The 13,279-nt window shown below is 41.6% G+C and overlaps 1 protein-coding gene across 1 annotated transcript in view; it reads right to left on the bottom strand.

Annotated features, from left to right (window-relative positions):
* LOC100120165 overlaps positions 1-13,279 on the bottom strand; it is a 129,335-nt gene that overhangs the window by 114,500 nt on the left and 1,556 nt on the right. The window contains exon 2 of the mRNA XM_001603781.6: positions 8,705-8,942. Within this exon, the coding sequence (XP_001603831.2) occupies positions 8,705-8,942 (238 nt within the window). The remainder of the gene's footprint in view (positions 1-8,704; positions 8,943-13,279) is intronic.

Here is a 13,279-nt window from a genome sequence, read left to right as displayed (position 1 = left end):
ACCAACGGTTTAACTGATCTATACTGTATCTGTACACTTTGATCGAAACCCCACTCGGTCAATTTATTTTCCATTTTGCTACTTACAACGATAAGCCGATGAAAATAAAAGCCAATGTTACATTTACACAGTCGAAGCACACAAGACGTCTGAGGTCCGAAACTCCTGCCGACGAGTCGATTCCATCAGCGGCTCCGAGCGGTTCGTTCGTCCAAACAGTGGTGCTCGCGCTGCTCTAGAAAACCCGCAAGAGTAGGAGGTTAGAAACACCGCGTTAGAAACACTCCGCACGATATATCGGGAGTCACTCGACGCTGTCTGGTGCTTTTTCACTGAGCCGGGCACGACGTACCTTTTCCGCAGAGTTGTATGCACGTATATAGTATATACGTGCTTTCTCGCTCGAAACTCCTGCCGACGAACCGATTTTACCAGCGGCTCCGAGCGGTTCGTTCTGCTCGCTCGCGCTGCTCTAGAAATCCCGCATGAATTTGAGGTTATAGAAGCACTTTGCGCGATATACCGGGAGTCACTTAACGCTCTCTGGCGCTTTTTCACTGTCTCGGGCACGACGTACCTTTTCCGCGTAGATGTATGCACGTTGTACGGTGTATACGTGCTTTCTCGCTCTCTCTGTGGAGCACGCGTCTACACTCAACAAACTTCTTCTGCGGAATGGCAATCGGGCACGGATTAACATCTTACATTCAAAAGAAATCCTCTTGTCACAAGAGGATTCAAAGGAGAGGATTTCCCTTTCGATACGAACATTTGTACTTTTGCGACAAAATTATTTTTTTTTTTTGATGCAAAATGAAAGTCATTTTGCTACCAAATTTTATTGCTTATAGGGTTATCCTTATGTCTCAAGAAGATTCATTTTCTCAGTGTAGTTCTTACTTTTTCCGGCCTCATGGCAGCATACGTACAACGGACATGAAGAATAGACTACGAAATGAAACGAAAGTACGAAGGAAGAGTGATGAGAAGAGCCGCCGCTGTGGATAAAAGCTCGCAACACACGTATACACAGACAGAAGCGAAATCATGCGTGAGATGTTTGAGGCTGCTCTAGCCTCTAAACGCGGCTCGTGAATTTCAGAGATGAATTCGCAGTAACGAGCGCGAACACGGAAGAGGGAGAGGGGGAGGAGGAGAACTGTTCCGGTGCCCAGAGGCCGTTCGTTCGTACCACTCCAAATTCACGGGAGCACCGCTATATCCTGGACGTGACTACTACTACTACTCGCTCTGTAGGTATAGGCCGAGGTACAGTGCAGCGAGTAAAAAGCAATTGAGAAACGACTGGTAAAACCTATGTCCATGCATTAGGATTAAGCTTGTTTCCAGGAAAATTCAAATATTTTTTTCGACTCGGTATAATAGTTTTCTTCTACTATACACAAATTAATGGATACAGAGAATACATCCAAGGCTGTATTAAAACAACAGATAGTGTGTACTTTAAGACTGTTTAAGTTGCTAATTAAAAATATATGCATGCTAATGAAGTGTAATTAATGCAAAAATTGTATTCGATATGAATTATTCTTGCAGATGCGTAATTAACTACTCAACTCCAGCCAAAAGAAATATCAAATGCGGTACGTACCATCAAAGAAATACATAAATGCACTAATTAGAACGAAACGTGTGGATGGATTTATAGTTACCACTAAGAGATCCCTTTTAGCAGAATCTTCTCGACCTCGACAGGCATAAATAATTCAAACAAAATGTTTACCCTTCCCTAAAGCTCCAAAGAAAACAAGGCTTAAAGAATTCCAGCAATTTATCAAGCTACGCGATAAACTCTTCAACGTGCAGCGGCGCAAGGGGTGAGCGCGCGAGCCGAGAATTTTAATAAATGAATTTCGAAGAGATGCCATAAAGGTGATATATATACACATAAGAGAAGGTAAAAATCTACAAAGAAGTCGGAGTTAAAAGAAGAAAAAGGACGAAGCGAAGAGGCTTGGAGGGTTCCCCATTTTCAGCGTGGTAGCAGCAGTGTACAGAGCATGCACCCTTGTGCCTTGGCCTGGGCGCGCGCATCTCAAATCGAGCGCGAGCAGGGAGCCGCACTCGAGCTTCGCGCATATATGTATATACAGAAGGCAGCTGGTATATAGGCAGTTCAGTCACTCTATAACGCTACATTAACCGGCAATCTTCTCGCCTCTGGCATGTCTTCCCCTCCTCCCTCTTCGCTCGCTCTCCCTCTCTCTTTCTTCCTCTAGTCCGTAATTGTCGTTCTACTTCGACGTCGAGGCATCGCAGGAGAGACCCCCCCTTCCCCAGGAGCCCTTGAATGCGTCGATAAAAGTTTTAATTGCTCTTGGACCCTCGAATGCGCGCGGCGGCTTTATCGAATGTCGTTGGAGCTTCGTTAGGCTCTCTGTATAGTCTTTCGCTGCACCTTAAGAGAGACGATACTCCATTTATGTATGTGCGTGCGCGCGGGTGTTGCAACGTGGAGAGACGAATGCCGGTGACACCGACTTAAATCGCAGTGGCTTTTACCAGTCGTTGTAGTATAATACAAAGTTTGATTGTTTCATATTATGCTTAACTCAAATACTAAAAATAACTAAGTTAATTGTTGACGAGAAAAATGTGGCTTATTTTCAACTCGCAAATATAAGTAAATTACTGCCCTAACTTTAGCCCATCTAATCATACATTCATTCAGGCGATGGTGAGGTAAAAATAGTTTCCGATACATGCAGTGTTAGATTATTAAAAGCAACTGGTTCTCGTGAATTACAGTTTTTCTAATCTTCTCTATACAAGCGCAATAACGAGATGGCATCAATAATTATACTAATAACTTTAGCTTAGATAAAATAAATAACAATAAGTTAATAAATAATAATACAGATGGCTTTGGCAAAAAGAAGCAGCACGAAGCGACAGCAGCTACAAATTCTTCAGTTATAACACGGCAATCTTAACGTCATCCGCCTCCGGCACAGAATATTAGAATGGGTGGTGAGGGCAGGCAAGCACTAGAGGTGAATTTTTAAAAATACCGAAGCGCGTCAGACGCACGCTGTGTAATCCTCCTTCCCCCTTACGGACGTTAACTTATCGAAGTACTTTGCATAATTCAACGTCTCTGGTTTCCACGCCCTCGTCCTTTCCAAATCTCCGTGCGCGAGTACTCTTGGCAAGCTCTAGCTCGCTTTCGCGGTTTCCTATTCAACGGCTTTTCCAACACACTCGCGCATGCTTCCCCCCCCCCCCCCTCACACACATACACACACGAATGAGCTCGTCGGCTCTTTCTCTCAAGATCACGACTGATAGCTTAAACGCTTGATTAGAATTTGAAAACAGCACCGACTTTCGGTTAAGCGAGATTGTGAACACTCGTGATCCCTTCGTACGATGGGTAATTCAACTTTTTTTATTCCCAATGTACTGACTGGGAGAGAGATAGAGGAATTTCGCGAAAGAGAATTTGCATAGTGATGTTGCTGCGAACTGAAAGAGAAAAGAGAGATGATCTTAACGCGATACTCTTGTATTATCTACCTTTAAGAGCTCTAGACATGGAAAATTTTAATATTCTTTTATGTGGCTTCTCTCTTTCGCTCAAAAAATTTGTTTCTAGTATGACATTGTAGGATATTTTCAATATGCTTGATGCTGCAGAGAAGTAGAGTAGGTTGTACTTTCCTTTGGTCTAGCTTTGCAAAACATTTAACAAAATTGAAGTTGATTGCAGTATTATAATACCCCAACAATTGTATTATAATGATAAACTAAAAAAATAACGTATTTATCTTTAGTCATTACGTAAATTCCTCATTATGGGAACAACCGAAATTTCAGGGATTCAGCTAAAGCATCTCTTTAGATCTCTCAAATTTTCACGAAATCACATTAATTAAGCCAATAAAAATAATAACGGATATTATACAGATATATCCGGTCAAAAGCTCCACCTAATCCACATACAGCTCACTAAAGAAGCAGGAGGACATTTCTATTCCGGTGAAATTAGGAGTATTCGCGGAATTCGGGCATTTTCTCGAAATAAGGAACAGTTATCTAAGGGGGCGATTGCCAAGCTCTCTTATCCCGATACAACTCTCGAATCCCATACGAAAGGAGGCCAAAGGCGTGCGCAAAGGGGGAGTGGAAATAAAGAGAAGACAAAAATAGTTAATTAAGGGTAAAACGATTTCGCTAAATTGCAAGAGTCGCGCTTTCCTCCTGTACGTATATTCGAGGAGAAAGAAAAATCGGGAAGCTCGCCACGTTCGCTAGCTTGCTCCCGCCTTGCGCAATAAAATCGAGAATGAAGACCGAGGAACGATCCACCGGCGAAATATTGGAAAGTTAACGACCTCCCGGCTGTAGCAGCAGCTACTCCTCGTGCTTTACTTTTGAGGACGTCGACGCCGACGCCGACTGAGAACAAAGAGAAAAGGGAAAAGGAAAGAAGAACCGAGGTGTTTATGTTCGAGGCGCACCTATCCCCACCTCTTACTACTTGTGCTGCTGCTGCGCCAACGCTCGCGACCTCGCAGCATCTTATATTATCTTTACTCTGCTTTCACTTTTTTTCTTTTACAGGCATTTGGGATTTTGTAGTTTTTGAAAAAAGTTGCAGAGTGCCTAGGTGCTGCAAAAGATCTAAAACGAAAGACAGGAATAAAGAGGCTCGGAAGAAGAGGAGAGAAAAATCGTTACGAAGCGTCGGCGTACAGTTTGCGATCGTCGGTCGTTAAGATACTTCCAAAAATCTCAGGGGAAGTGAGGCTAGCAGTCTTGCAACCTAATTTACATTCGGAAAGAAAGAGACGTAGAGCAAAAGAGATATATTGCCTCTTGGCTTCTAACGAGCTATTTCAGACTCTAATAAATGTGATTCGGCAAATGGAGGCCGGAAGTTTGGTAATTGAGGAGAGGGGGTTGCCCTGCAAGCGTCGTTATATTGAAAAAACAGATGCTATCTACGCCGCACGCTAAGAGGCCAGAAGAAATTTGGCGAAAACAAATTTCCATACGAGGCAACATTTTGATGAAAGAGAAATAATGGTAATTCAGAGAAGGTCAAGCCTTCAATATTCGTCAGGCGTATTTTAATTCTCAGCAGAAGCTATAAAAAGTGGCATAAAAGATCCATTTGCTTCGTTTTATTACGATTCGCATAAATATAAATGGATTTTTTAAATTGAAAACTTGCTTTTAATAATTCATTATTTGTCCTATTACGACTCCGCAGTATAAAGGAGCTTAAACTGCCATCGAACGCCTTAGAGAGACGTATACACCTTAAATTGTCAAAATATGAAAAAAGAAATTTTATGATTATATTTTTCCTATACATTGTTTAAAAAATGGATTGATCTTGAAAATAATAATATAAGCTTGAAATTTTGTAAAATTATTACTTTAGCATTTGAAATAAGAGTAAATAAAGTTTTCACTTTTTACATAAAAGACTATTCACATGTTCTATTTAATGATAAACTAAGCTCCTCTATGCATGCGATTCGTTACCGTTATATCGGTACGCATTGATTTCTTAGACTAAGAAATACTGTTGTATAAATATGACTGTAAATCCACTAAATTTATAAATCTGCTTATACAAACGGAGACGAGCATTGCCATAACACGCGTAGGAAAAGAGAGATGGGCGAAGAAAATTCCTGCTGCGACAGTAAGATTTTAGAGAGAGAAGCTAGCCATAGCTTGAATACTCATTCATTTACACGTCGCCGCACATCTCTAATAATAAACTCCCGGTTTACCCAATCTCTCTCTCTCTCTCTCTCTCTCTTTTTCTCTCTCTCTCTCTCTCTCTCTCTCTCTCTCTCTCTCTCTCTCTTGCCGTTCATCGCTGTCTCTTCGTCTCGTATTTTCGCTCGCTCGCATGCTTTCTTCTGTTTTCTCCCCTCTCTTCGAGTCCCCGTTTGTCTTATTTCTACCTCGGGACGCTCTTAAATTTGACCTCTTGCGTGTGCGGCTCTCTTTTTCTGGGGCCAAGAAGAAGAAGAAGAAGAAAATGCGAAAGGGAAACTGGCGCATCTGCACCGCCTACTCTTCGCTTCCTCTGCTCGTTTTGTCTCCAACAATCGTCGATTGCTTTCGTTGGAATGAGCCCTAGACACTCTTTCATTCATTACATCGTGCTCTCTAACCGACTATTTTTGGTACTTGGCGGTGCTTAGCAGTCTTCGTGATATGTACGACGGCTATGCGCGCGAGCATGTGTGAGAAAACTGATGAGCTCTGAATTGATGCGTTTATTTGTTTCTGGAGAAAATTACTGGCTGCTTTACCAGGTAATTTTAGACTTAATGCTGCCCTGAGTTTAATTATAATCAAATACTAAAATTCATGTTTCTATATAATAATTGCAGGACTGAATAGATATTTTAATTTGTCAATGAAGAGATCGACAGGTAATATTCAAGCATAAAACCAAAAAGTATGTTGAGAAAAAAAAGCAATTAATTTAATGAAATCAATTTCATTTCATGGAATATTTCCTTTATTGATTGATATCTTTATGTCGACATCAGCTGCGATCAATTTATAATATAGAACAGGCGAACCTATACAGGAACACTCATTTAGCAAGCGGTGCCTCGATAGTATAGCGACTAAAGCGCTAATTGGGTTTTAATTATTGACTGACATGAAATTACGGGCAGCATTTGATCAATCGGTTGTGCTCGTTTGCGTAATTTTGGGATTTGATGGAGCGGCATGGTGCTTATTTTTACGAAACCAATGTCTAGTAAACAATTAAACGATAAGATTACGCAACCGCTGTTTTGCACTCAATATCCATCATTTGTGCGCTTCTATTTGCATCCTAAGGAATTCATAATTAATGTTCATTTATTCAACCAACCAATTTTGAAAAACTCGTCTTTGCGTACAAGAATGCATCAGTTGCTTCAATTAAAAGAATACACCCCATTATATCCCAGAGAGTTTCGAGTAAAATTTTACCTCTTGATACACACATGGTTCTGTCTTTTATGGTACGCAGACAACACCTTCGGGGGATAACGACCACAGGCGTCAGCAACACAAGCACGATGACAATAATGCATTTGAATGCGTTTCCACATCTCTCGTATTCCGACTCCCTCTTGCAAATACATGCTTACGTTTATTTAGCATCAAGGAATTACTTCGGACGAAATACCTGCTGCGGCACCATTTAGCTATTCGTTCTCTTAAGTGACTCCTCCGCTGCATTTACTGAATTAATTCAGACAATGTTGACTGTGAAGATCCACGCTCTCTTTCGTTTTCAATAAATAATACGAATTAAACTTTCGAAAAATTCTTGATCCCAAAACCGCAAAGACAGGGCGTACTTTTTCTCAAGCGAAATGTTTCAAAGATTAAAATTTTTGGTCAACCGATCTGACGCATCAGCAGACAAATATCACGAGGTTGGCGTATCAGCAGGGCGCGTTTCTTCCGCCCGTTTGACTGCGGTGTTCCAGTTACTCTCTCGGGCTCTTATATTGAGGACGATTCTCAAATCGGTCAGGCATACCGTCATATGCATATGCATGCCACCAGCAAAAGTATGACGACGGTCGAGCGTGCTTCATTCACGGGATTGAAATTTTCGAGTTCTATGCATGCATTCGCGCTATAGTATATGGCTTCTTCTTTTTTACTCTTTTCCTTTCGCTTCGTCGAGTAGTTCTTTGGATGCAAAGCGAATGGCGGCGTCGACTTAGTAATCGTTGCCACGACGGCGTTATTGAAAGCCCAAAGTTGCGAGATATACATTTTTAAATTGCCTTGCTTTTTCGGCTCAACAGAGCTGTACGCGATTATGGCAGTTTTGTCTTATCTTCTCTATGGTAATAAGTTTTTTCGCGGATAGACGTCTCGACTTGCTCTAGATTGCATCACTGCAATAGGGCAGAGAGGAGTAGACGGGATAGAGTTGTGGGATTTTATCGGGCTGCGACTGACGTGCTGCAACATTCTCTCCGCGAGCGAGGGAGGAACATATATCGCACGTATATAGAAGTGGAATAACTTTGGAACTGCGAAGAGTTAGTCGAAGTGAGAGGAAAAGAGAACGAGAATAGTATTCTACTTCTGTATGAGGCGAGCCTTGTGTAGAATGAATGAGGGCAAATAACGAGTGATATACAGCGTGCAAGTGAATATCGTCGTTGGCTTCAGTGACAGAAAAAAATGCGTTTGTGATGCCGGTGATCTGGACGGCCTGTACACAGAAAAATAGAAGTTGGCTTTTTGACATATAAAATGTAGCTCACAAAGTTTGGTTTTCATATGTCGATAAGCTTAACTTATATTTTTATCGAGCACTTGAGAGTATCTTGTTACAGCAATTTGACTGAAGCTCAACCACAAAGTGTACACTTCTTTCTTTGACTGCTATATCCATTAAAATTATATGAAATTTATTGCACTTCCAGTTATCCATGCTGGAGCACGTAAAGTGAAGCTTAACGTTCACAGTTTTACGGAACTCCCGTATCTCACAAGAATGAACTGCAGAACTGCTCTCTTTCTCTCTCCCTCTTACTCGTACTCGTACATGCTTTAGTTTTGAGAATTAAAATTCTGATTCTTGGAGTAATAAATTATTCATATGCAATCTTTAATTGATTGATCATAAGTTATAATATCAGCTCTTCTATATCGGCGGCATACGACATTTTCGAATTGAAGTACTCACCGACTAGCTTGCCGAACTGAGCTGGTGGTCTCCACTCCGGGTAGTGCCTTGGGAAGCGTGCTCTTGACCAGTAGGTTTTCAGGGTAACCTTATACATGGCCAGCTTGTTCTGGCGCTCTAGTCTACTCTGGTCTGCTGCGGCCGGACCGCACTGTGCCCTCACCGAGCCCGTAAGCTCGGAAAAGCACAGCAGCATCCCGAGCAGCAGCAGGTGCCTCAATTGTGTTTCGCCCGGCATCTGAAAAATATTAAGCAAAATAAACGTATTATATATAACAGCACTGATCTGCGGTATAATTGAAATGTGATACTCTTTGCAACAAATACTGAATTTTGTTGATTTTCGCGGTTAGAATATTTTGTCGGAATTGCTCATACACTCAACAGCTCGAGAAGTGGTACCGAACGTAGTCAAGCACGTAGACACATAATAACGTTGAAATAGGATCGGAATATTCAAATTTTGAGAGTTGCATTGTTAGAGGAGTGGTAGCATCCAAATATCAGAGTCGCTAGTGTCGCGCCGAGAGGGGGGGGGGGGGAGAAGCGGATAAAGGCACCAGGAGCTGCGCGCAATTCATTCTGGAGTATCGTCTTTCTAATAACATTGACGTTGCCGCGTACGATCCGATATCTCACGGGAACTTTGATGCGACTTCCAATTCGCAATCACGCAACCAGGTACAGGTACAGTGTGTGAACAACATAGCTATCAGGTCAAAGCCAATATCCACAGGTACAGAGTTCTTTTTCTCTTTCTATCTATGTAGTTATATGCATACGTATGCAATTATAGGCGGCATATAGAACTAGAAGGAAAAAATTGCATGCGTTTGCTTTTTTGACTCATGCTGCGCTTTGACAATTTCAGAAAGGGGGAACGAGAAGACACTACCCTGCAGGGAGAAAGAGAGGGAGAAAACGCGCGACACTCAAAATTCAAATCGGATTTAAATAGCCTTCCGTAAAGCGTGCAAAGCGAATTGTCGAAATTTCACGGCGCGGCGCGCGACCCAGCTGCGCGATCTTCCGCCCGAATTTCCGCAGGCAAAGAGAGAGAAAGGACTATAGGAGAAAGATAGACCGGATGACATGACACCACCTATAAATTCTAGTTTCGCGCTTCCGATTTGTCGTCGTCGCTCGCTTGCGGTCAACATTCTGCGTGCTCCTTTCTGACCCGTCCACTGCTCCTACACCACACACGGCTCACTAGGGATTCGCTTCCCTTTGAGTTAATGCACGTGTGTACGTGCTCTGTGCGCCAACCTTAATCCGCCTTGAACAATCAATTACTCGAAATACTCCCTACTTTTTGAAGCTTTTTAAGTTGAAGGCAAACTTTGATTTTTTTTTTTTTTTTTTGAGAAAGAGATGAACTCAGGTATAGGGTATAAAGAACTTTGAAAGCACTACGCGCTTTATATTTTCTCAGTGTTCATTTTTTGAGGTTAGGAATTCTAACATACGTACTTCTAATATATTCGAAACAATAATTTTATTTGATATATTTTGCTATTTTTCAATCCAAGGCTATTTTCAAGGCTATCCCGCATCAAAATTACAAATGCGACGCACGATTAATTCTTCTCTCCGACAATCTCAATCTAAGCTCTGAGCTAATTACTTTTACCAAAAGCTAAAACGCTACGAAAAATGGGACTAAGAGAAAAAGAGCAATTCACCTTTAACAGGGTGTTTAATCATCGCCACAAATTTTTAAGCCAGGCAAAACACTTGGATATTAAGATTACCGCTACGAAAGAGGAAGGGAACTCCCGGACTTGAGTGATCACTCTTGCGTACGAAATTAATTTCCGGCAGGATGAAAGTGAAACGGGTTTTAGCCGATGAATACGGGGATAAATAAAACAAGAAAGTATATTTTAAATTTGCAGAGTCCAAAGGAAAGAAAGAATCAAATGAGGAAATAACTAGCACCTATTTACCTACTATATATACAGGGTCAATGTTGCCAGTCCCTCATGCCTTACTTTAACTTACTTTTCGTTAATCGGACGACTGCGTTAAATTTGCATCGGAAACGCGTGTGAGCGCTTTACTTCATTAGAACAATGTGGCCTGATTGCATTGGATAAACAAGTCGATGTTTACGTTGCGCTCGCTACTTGAGCTTTACACAAATTTATTAGCATTCGTTACTACCTTTTCTTATTTGTTATAGAGAGGAGTAGCTGCATTCGTCGATGCTTCTGTCGTTGCTTTTATTGCAAAAAACTAGGCTAAATCGATTCCAAGTTTTTTTCCATTTTTATGCTTTATCCCTTCGCGAAACTCAGTCTCAATTATTTATTTCCTTCGAGTGTGACGTTTTTTCACTCTTTGTGTTAAGCACTTAATCCTTATTTGAAATTTTATAAAAATTAAACAAGGGACCTATCAGTATAGATACATCCGTTCTGAATTTCAGCAATATATGCAATTACGCGAATGTCAGTAAATACGATTTTAAATAAACAAGTCAGCTTGTTATATGCACAAGACCAAGAGAGCGCGAGAGTGAAACAACGCAAATGGGGGGGGGGATTGGGAGAGGGAGAAGGCATCGAAAACAAACACGTATACCTATATTCGCATATAATTCACTGTACCGCAACGTTCGGTCGAAATTTATGATCCGTGGCGTTATAACAGCAGCAGAGAATCTCACTGTAATATAGCTAGTTTATATCCAAATAAGCTTTGGCAGACTGTCGCGCTGCGTCATAAAGCATAACGATAGAAATGCAGAATAAAATTCGTTACATGCACGCGCACGTTTTGCTTAAAATTTTAATTAAAAATTGAGCCAGAAAATAAGGGAATACGTTGGCTCGTCGATAAAAATACGCCGGCACAGAGAAAAAAAATACGATAACAGTGGTAAGCACAATAAATTTTGCAGCGCGCCACGCTAGCCCATTGGTCAAGCCAGTCTTTCCCGTCGTTATCGAAACCAATATCGGCTGCCACGTTCCCGTTATATTTTATGTGTAACGTAACGTTTTACAAAGCTGTGCTTTTATATATACAGAGTTCATTTTACATTTCAAGTGCAGGCAATCGATGCTTATCTGCGATACTGTCTTTCTTTGATAATTCATTCTGTTGTTTTTCTCTTTTTTGCTTGAACTACAAATTTTTTAATTCATTATTCAATTATTGTCAAGAATTAAATGTCACATAGGTTGGCAATTCATTGCTCTTTTTTTACTTTATGATTGTCGTATTAGCACTTCATTAAATTAAATTTATTTATCGCAAAAAGCTACAACATTTTCGTGAAATGATTGCTATTCAAGTATTCCTAGCAGAGTCACGCCGTGTCCCATGGCTTTTTCCTTACGAATCTCTCGCGGTCCAAAAATAATCATCCGCGGGAGATTCCTCTCCCTCCCACCCTCCTCGCTTCAGATGTGTGAGAAGGAGCATCCGGTGTTTCAAGAATGTCTATACGCTTGATGTTTTAGTGTTTGGCTCTTGGAAAAATTACTTTGATTCAGAGGCGTCATATATTTGGTAAAAAAATTCTTACTCAGTGCGCGTTCAATGCGATAGCCTCAATTATCGGAATTCATTTAGAAGAAGTGATACATTCTCGGAACGGCTGGAGATATAGCTATAATCATGTTGGAAGCTGCGGCGGCAGCTCCGCTTTACTATAATTAATATTATTACTGCACTCGAGGCAATAAATCACGAGGCTAAAAGTTTTATCCTGCTCGAGGTCCTATAATATAAATATAAAGCAAAGCCAGAAGGGCGGAAGTAAGCAAAAGCGCGTAAAAATAAAAGAGCGCGGGGGAAGAGAAGAGGAGCGCGACAGACTTTTAGTTTCAATAAAGGCATAAAACGAGATTTCTTTCTCTATATATGAGCAGCGGCGGCGGCAGCATCTCAATTCCCAATATACCAGGGGGAGGAAGGGAGAGCGAAGAGACGACGCGGCTGGCAAAGTTAAACTAATACACTCGAAGACGCACGCGGTGACGCAGTTTCGCGGTCTGCGCGATTTAAAAAATGTTTGAGTAAGAAGTAAAAAGTTTTCCGGCCGGTACGCCTCTTCCTCCTGCTGCCTTCCTCTTTATGTTTCAATATCTATCCGAGAGCGGCTGCGGCAATCTGCGCGAGCGCTCCTCCCAGTTATTCGCAAAAGAGTTTCGCAATCAGATAGCCAACGACCTCGAGGAAACAATAAAAGAAACTCAGAAGGAGAGAAGAGCTGCGTTACGCGTATCTATAGATGCGCCGACTGGGGTGAGTATAGAGTATAGAGGGTATAGCGGTAAAAAGGAATTAGGAGGGAAAGAAAACAAGCGAACACGCGCTTCGCTGCCGCCGCCACCGCGGTGTTTCCAGTGATTCGATTTCAATCGAATCTGCCAAGCCCCCGAACTACTTTACTCGCGCCCGATCTCTCTTTCTCTCTCTCTCTCTCTCTCTCTCTCTCTCTCTCTCTCTCTCACTGTGTCTCATTGTCGCGGTTGTCGAGAAAATTTTACCGCAGCACCGAGAGAGAGAGAGAGAGAGAGAGAGAGAGAGAGAGAGAGAGACCGCTCATGTTTTATACTTGGC

This window comes from Nasonia vitripennis, chromosome 5 (assembly GCF_009193385.2).
Source record: "Nasonia vitripennis strain AsymCx chromosome 5, Nvit_psr_1.1, whole genome shotgun sequence".
In the NCBI taxonomy this organism is placed as follows: Eukaryota; Metazoa; Arthropoda; class Insecta; order Hymenoptera; family Pteromalidae; genus Nasonia; species Nasonia vitripennis.
The sequence above is the reverse complement of the archived record's forward strand: the minus strand, read 5'-3'. Positions and strand labels throughout refer to the sequence as shown.